General features: G+C 36.9%; 2 protein-coding genes across 3 annotated transcripts; one reads left to right on the plus strand and one right to left on the minus strand.

Moving 5' to 3' along the window:
• The first annotated feature begins 1,091 nt into the window (after window positions 1-1,091).
• MTK (S-methyl-5-thioribose kinase) lies at window positions 1,092-6,000 on the plus strand. Of its 2 annotated transcripts, XM_011094230.3 has the most exons (7): window positions 1,092-1,394; window positions 1,907-2,216; window positions 2,677-2,851; window positions 2,954-3,155; window positions 3,665-3,879; window positions 4,370-4,551; window positions 5,595-6,000. In XM_011094230.3, the coding sequence occupies exons 1-6, from the start codon at window positions 1,209-1,211 to the stop codon at window positions 4,539-4,541; spliced, it is 1,260 nt and encodes a 419-aa protein (XP_011092532.1). In that variant the 5' UTR covers window positions 1,092-1,208; the 3' UTR covers window positions 4,542-4,551; window positions 5,595-6,000. The 2 variants fall into 2 exon arrangements, with proteins under 2 accessions (XP_011092532.1, XP_011092530.1); XM_011094228.3 differs by lacking the exon at window positions 5,595-6,000 and having other exon boundaries at window positions 1,093-1,394; window positions 4,370-4,675.
• Window positions 4,878-5,925, minus strand: LOC105172834 (uncharacterized). Its single transcript, XM_020697537.2, has 2 exons — window positions 5,564-5,925; window positions 4,878-5,432 (listed from the first exon to the last, which is right to left on the minus strand). Exons 1-2 carry the CDS (start codon window positions 5,923-5,925, stop codon window positions 5,051-5,053), a joined length of 744 nt encoding a protein of 247 aa, XP_020553196.2. The 3' UTR covers window positions 4,878-5,050.

Here is a 6,000-nt window from a genome sequence, read left to right on the forward strand (position 1 = left end):
AGTAAAATTTTGTGTTCGATAAGCTTTTGAGCTCAGTCCAAACTTGATTTGATTAATACAATAAATAATAAAGTGTACTTAAAATATCAAATTACTCAAGTACAATTCATATTTGATCAAATAAAAACTTGTTTGAATTCGGCTAGATTAATAATTCAAATAAGCTCGACGAATGCTGCTTTTGATTAGACTCGGATTACTTACAACCCTAAATACGAGTATTCCTCATTTTGTAAATAATTTTTCTCCAACAATTATGATCTTATATATATATATATATATATATTAGCCGTTGTGGCACGTCGTTTATACGTACATGTAATAAATAATCATTCATATTTTAAAATATATTATAAATAAGAATAAAATATATAAATCAATACATTATATTAACAAAAAGAAAAAAATAATAACTTATCTATTAATGTAAATTTTGAAAAGTTGAATAAGTTAGTTATTTTATCATGAAGGACATGTTTACTTTATGAAAAATTGGTGCGGTGATGTCATTAACCGTTGTTTATGAGTGTGGAAAGACTTTTCTTTTTATAATAGTGATGATGAATTAATCATATATTTTTGCTGATTGTTCAATATTTCATACACCAAAATTGTAACTGCAGCTGCAATTTTTTCAAGTATCAATAACAGAAAATAATAATACATAAAATTGGAGAAGATTTACATTTTGAAAAATAATATACGACAATGAATTCTGTTAAAATTTGTTATAATTAAAAACATAATTTTATTGTTTGAAAAATTATAAATATTTTCTTGTGATAATTTATTTTATGACTAGTTATTTGACGATCGATAATTTTTAAAAGATATTTATAATTTTTTAAATAATAAAAAATATTTATAATTAAGATAAATTTTATAAAATAATTTATAATTTATTAATCATTTTTCCATATAAAATATGACCAGATTCAATGTATTTACTCACCACTCGTCTCTTCATTCATGCCCAACAAGTCAAGGTCAGCCCGGGTACGGGCAGCGGTCCGGTCACCAAGAGCATCGCATTCTTCCCATTTTGCCCTTCTTTCTTTATTCGTCGACTCGGCTTAAATACTAGCGTGCGTTTTTCATGCCTACATTATCGTCTGCTAAACCCAAGCCAACGGGTCAAGCTACGAACTACTATTTGAAACAGGGTCGGGCATTGATCCGCCTTCGCCGCCGCGGTTGCTGCACAGGGTATGTCTTCCGATGGGTTTCGCCCGCTGGACGAGAAGTTATTGGTGGAGTATTTGAAGGGAACTCCATCTCTGGCCGCGAAGCTGGGCAGTCAGTTCGATAAGCTTGAAATCAAGGAAGTAGGCGATGGAAATCTCAACTTTGTTTACATTGTTATCGGCTCATCGGGTGCTGTAGTCATCAAACAGGTATGAAGTTGATTTTCGCTCTAAGGGGGTCTATATTTCTTACTCTTTATGTTGTGCTGGTGATTGTTGTCACGCTTTCTTGTTTTCGGTTGGATTTTAAGGCAATTTGATGATCAAGGTGGAGCGAACTGTTTGGTTGTTTGAGTGATTTAGGCAAGCGACAGTAATGGTCCATAAAACTTATGTTGTTATTATTTTAGCTCCTAGTGTTTTAGTTTATGACTTCCACGTCATTTTTGTGAAATTTTAGTGCTTTGCGTTTCTTGGTGAGGATTTCAAGAGTGTTTCTTTATTGGAAGTAAGGATTGCAATACTTTAGTATGTTTGGTTATGATCTTTAACATTGCGCCTGCAATTACAGAAAGCTGTAGAAGTATCTACATGTATTATTATCTCATAACAGTTGATTGTAATATGCTGAACATTTTATATAACGGAATAGTGAATATGCAATTGCCGTTTAGGAGAGCCTCTGACATTTCTCATCTTAAACTTGCCATAAATCTCTGCAGGCTCTTCCATACATTCGTTGTATAGGAGAGTCATGGCCAATGACAAAGGAACGTGCCTATTTTGAAGCGACAACTTTACAAGACCATGGTCGCTTATGTCCAGCTCATGTTCCTGAGGTTTACCATTTCGATAGGGAAATGTGTTTGATTGGCATGCGTTACATCGAGCCACCTCATATAATATTAAGAAAAGGATTGATTGCCGGGATTGAGTATCCATTACTTGCAGAACATATATCAGAATATTTGGCCAGGACACTGTTCTACACGTCCCTGCTTTATCTGACCACTACAAATCATAAAAGTGCAGGTAAGAAGTTGTACTACCATGAGATTGTCGGATGCTTATGTTTCTTACATGTAACATTTGCAACTATGACACAATCAGAAAAAGTTGTGATGGCCTTACAGTTGAACAGTCCATCAATTCGTTTGTGTATGTTAATCCAGACTCTTAGAGTTTTGGCCTTCACACACTTTGATTACAATGATGTTCCTTCCTGGCAATTTATTCCCTTATCCTTGCATTCCAGTTCAGCTTTTTGTTTCTTCCTGCATTTCCTTCTCACAAACATTGGTATCAACAATTTCACTTGAGATCCTAATATTATGATGGAAATCAGAACATGGCTGCTAAGTTGACGTTCAATCTCAAGGGGATTTGTTTGTCATAAGTTCAGATAAAAACTGAAATTTTCCATCCAACTCAATCTTAATCATGCTACAGTGGCTTGGGCATACATCCTAATCAGTATCTCTTTATTTTGCAGTCGCAAAATATTGTGGGAATGTGGAGTTATGCAGACTTACAGAACAGGTTGTCTTCTCCGACCCCTACAAAGTGTCCGAATATAACCGTTGGACAACACCTTACCTTGATGCTGATGCTGAGGCAGTTCGCGAGGATAGCATTTTGAAAGTTGAAGTTGCTCAGCTAAAATCCAAGTAAAATGCACCATTTTGAATATTAAAAGTTCTATTGCCTTCTCTTTTATGGTACAGATGGGAGGGTTTTCTTACAATTGTTGGCATCTTTTTTCAACTCAGGTTCTGTGAGAGAGCCCAAGCTCTTATACATGGTGATCTCCATACAGGTTCAGTCATGGTTACCACTGATTCAACTCAAGTGATCGATCCTGAATTTGCGTTCTATGGGCCAATGGGATTTGACATTGGAGCTTTCATTGGAAACCTGATTTTAGCGTATTTTGCACAAGATGGACATGCAGAAAAGGGGACTGATCGTAAAGTATGTACCATTCCTATATTTATATAACCCTTATATTTAACTTTTCTCAAAAACCAATTTTAGTTGTTTGATTTGATATTTCCAACATAACAGGGAGTACATTATTGAGATTTTTTCTGCATAATTTAAGTTCCACATTTTACACTGATTTTTGGGTGAAGTGACGAGTCTTTCCCAAGTCTAGAGAGTTGCACTGTGTTTGATCTTATAGCCATGACGGATATTTAAGATACCTTAAGTTCTTGTTAGTCATCCTCGAAATCCAAATGTAACCCATTCCTTTCCTTATTTTACTTCTTTACTAATACAATTAGGTGCTTGTTATTCTTTCAAGGATCAATAAGACACCCTAATCATTTGGGTTTTAAATGCTTATTTCTTCATTTCTCTCTAAGAATTTGCTGGCAAAATGTTATCAAATTATGCTATTTGTCTGTCCAACCTTTCCAGAGATTTATTGGTTTTCCATAATATATTTGTTAACATGAATAATATATATTTCTAACCAGCTGTACAAAGAGTGGATTTTGAAGACCATATCAGATACTTGGAACCTCTTCTACAGAAAGTTTACTGCTCTTTGGGATAAAAACAAGGACGGTCCGGGCGAGGCTTATCTTCCTGCAATTTATAATAATCCAGAACTCCAATTGCTGGTACAACAGAAATACATGGAAGATCTTTTCCATGACAGTCTTGGATTTGGTGCTGCCAAAATGATAAGGTTAGATGACACCTTCCTCTTATCATCTTTATTCTCTGCGGTTTGGCTATATTTAACTGTGTTTTTTCATCTCTTACCCTTTCTGTTGTTTCTTCTCTCATAAAGTCCAGTGACCTACCGCAAGATGGCATCAATTTGTCACATACCCATTATAAAGCATTCCATTTTGTAACACTTATTTCTTGCAGTAGGCTTCACATGCATATATGGACAGAGTGAAATATAAATGATGATGCTGATATCATTAACTTTACACTGATAGTTTTGATATTTCTCTCTCTGTACTTAAAATCCTGCTTTACCAGTGTAGTAACCGGCTGAGTAGTGGTTGATTGAAGGTGCATTCCAAGTTTAAAATAGATACTGATTTCATGTCTGAATGTTGATTTGCAGTGTAACCAGTCCAGCCATATGTTACGTGCTACAATTTTTTTCCTTGATTGTTCATTGTTGAGTAGAAAATGACAGCAAGGCTTTGGTTAATCTGCAGGAGAATCGTTGGGGTGGCTCATGTTGAAGATTTTGAATCAATAAAGGAGGCCAGCAAACGCGCAGACTGTGAGCGCAAGGCTCTGAACTTTGCTAAGACCCTTCTAAAGGAGAGGAAGAAGTTCCACAACATAAGTGAAGTTGTTGCTGCAATTGAGCATCTCGACAAATGATACGATCTATGTATGATTCTAAACTCGGCATCTTGGGCATCTTTAGGAATGACAAATGTTTTATTTTGCTTGGGTTGTGCTTTATGAATGTGAAACAGCGTGAGAATAAATGAGTTCCAGTTTGTACTTGCTTATCTTGCTTTTGGTGGTTCTGCTCATCATTCCTCATGCTTGGTCCCTCCGTCGTGTTGATATACGTTCTTTGAACCAAAATCCCTTTTGCTATTACTAAATAGGTCTAGTAACTCCTCATAAGCCAGACATCAATCTGGCTTATGGTTTCTTAGTAAATTAAGTTGAAACAAAACTTCAAATTATACTGGAATTCTGACTTGATTTACTATTCTATAATCGAGCCAAGTTGAACTTTATTTATTAATGTCAAGAAACACCAAATACAGTCCTTCTGTAGCTGTCCAACTTGAACCATTCTTTATAATTCTACTGAAGGGACAGAAATATATTATTTGATACATCTTAGTTATTAGCAATAAAACTGTATCTAGTCATCATTTAGCAGTACCATATTTAGCTTTGTAGTCCTTCCAGAGCTGATCCACAGTCTTACCCAACAACTCCACAAAGTAATTATTGCTATAACCACTCTTCATCTTCTTGTTTAGTTCAGCAACAAATCCGCTTCTCAGGCCATTGCAGTAATCCAGAAACCTAGCTGTAACATCGTAGCCTTGATCCCACCGGTCACCTTGGCCGGGCTTAACCCAGTGGCTTGGGGCATAGCCAGCCTTGAGCCTCACAAAGTCGGCAATCCCTTCTATCAGACCCCCTGGTGCCTGCCCGTTGCCACTCCACTGCCAGACATGGGTCATCTCGTGGTATAGGACGCCGGTGAACTCTCTTTTCACGTCGCCGGAGTAGCCCTGAATATACCTGCACATGATGTTTTTCAATTATATCACTGTTACAGAAATTTCTCATGAACTTCCTCTCCACACCCACACCGACACACACAATGCACGATTAGACACCTGACCACCCACACCACTGATATGTGTATGTACCTGGCACTGACATGAATCTGATCGTTGACAGTATAGGCCACCCCATCCATGTCATCGACAAATAAGCTCACTTTCTGCAGAGTTTTCCTATCAGATGGAACGTTCTGCTGGAAAGTCCTCCAGATGAACTCCGTGGAAACATTCATGGTCTGCAATGTGTATTGTGCTCCAATATCTCTTTCAAACCTGGCACCACCGGTGGTGCCAGCGGCGTTGTTGGAGACAGTGAATTCAACAGCCACAACTCCTCGCATGGCTGGTAGGACTGCCAAAGAAAACAAGATCAACATGAAGTTGGCCATTCTTTGATTCCTCTTTGGGGTTCGTGGTCTTTGAATTTGTGGGTCTGGGGGAAACTGCATGCCTATATATAGATAAAATGGAGCAAACTTTCATAGCATGCCCAATCAATGAATCAATAATTCTTGTGTTATAAA

Source organism: Sesamum indicum, linkage group LG10 (assembly GCF_026168435.1).
Source record: "Sesamum indicum cultivar Baizhima isolate 11 linkage group LG10, ASM2616843v1, whole genome shotgun sequence".
Taxonomy (NCBI): domain Eukaryota; kingdom Viridiplantae; phylum Streptophyta; class Magnoliopsida; order Lamiales; family Pedaliaceae; genus Sesamum; species Sesamum indicum.

Bases quoted from the DNA above. Each gene is read 5' to 3' on its own strand.
- LOC105172834 (XM_020697537.2), bottom strand. From the start codon at position 5,925: ATGCAGTTTCCCCCAGACCCACAAATTCAAAGACCACGAACCCCAAAG. The intron at 5,433-5,563 runs GTACATACACAT...CATCATGTGCAG, and splicing joins CAGATTCATGTCAGTGCCAG to GTATATTCAGGGCTACTCCG.
- MTK (XM_011094230.3), top strand. From the start codon at position 1,209: ATGTCTTCCGATGGGTTTCGCCCGCTGGACGAGAAGTTATTGGTGGAG. The intron at 3,156-3,664 runs GTATGTACCATT...ATTTCTAACCAG, and splicing joins AAAAGGGGACTGATCGTAAA to CTGTACAAAGAGTGGATTTT. The intron at 3,880-4,369 runs GTTAGATGACAC...GTTAATCTGCAG, and splicing joins GGTGCTGCCAAAATGATAAG to GAGAATCGTTGGGGTGGCTC.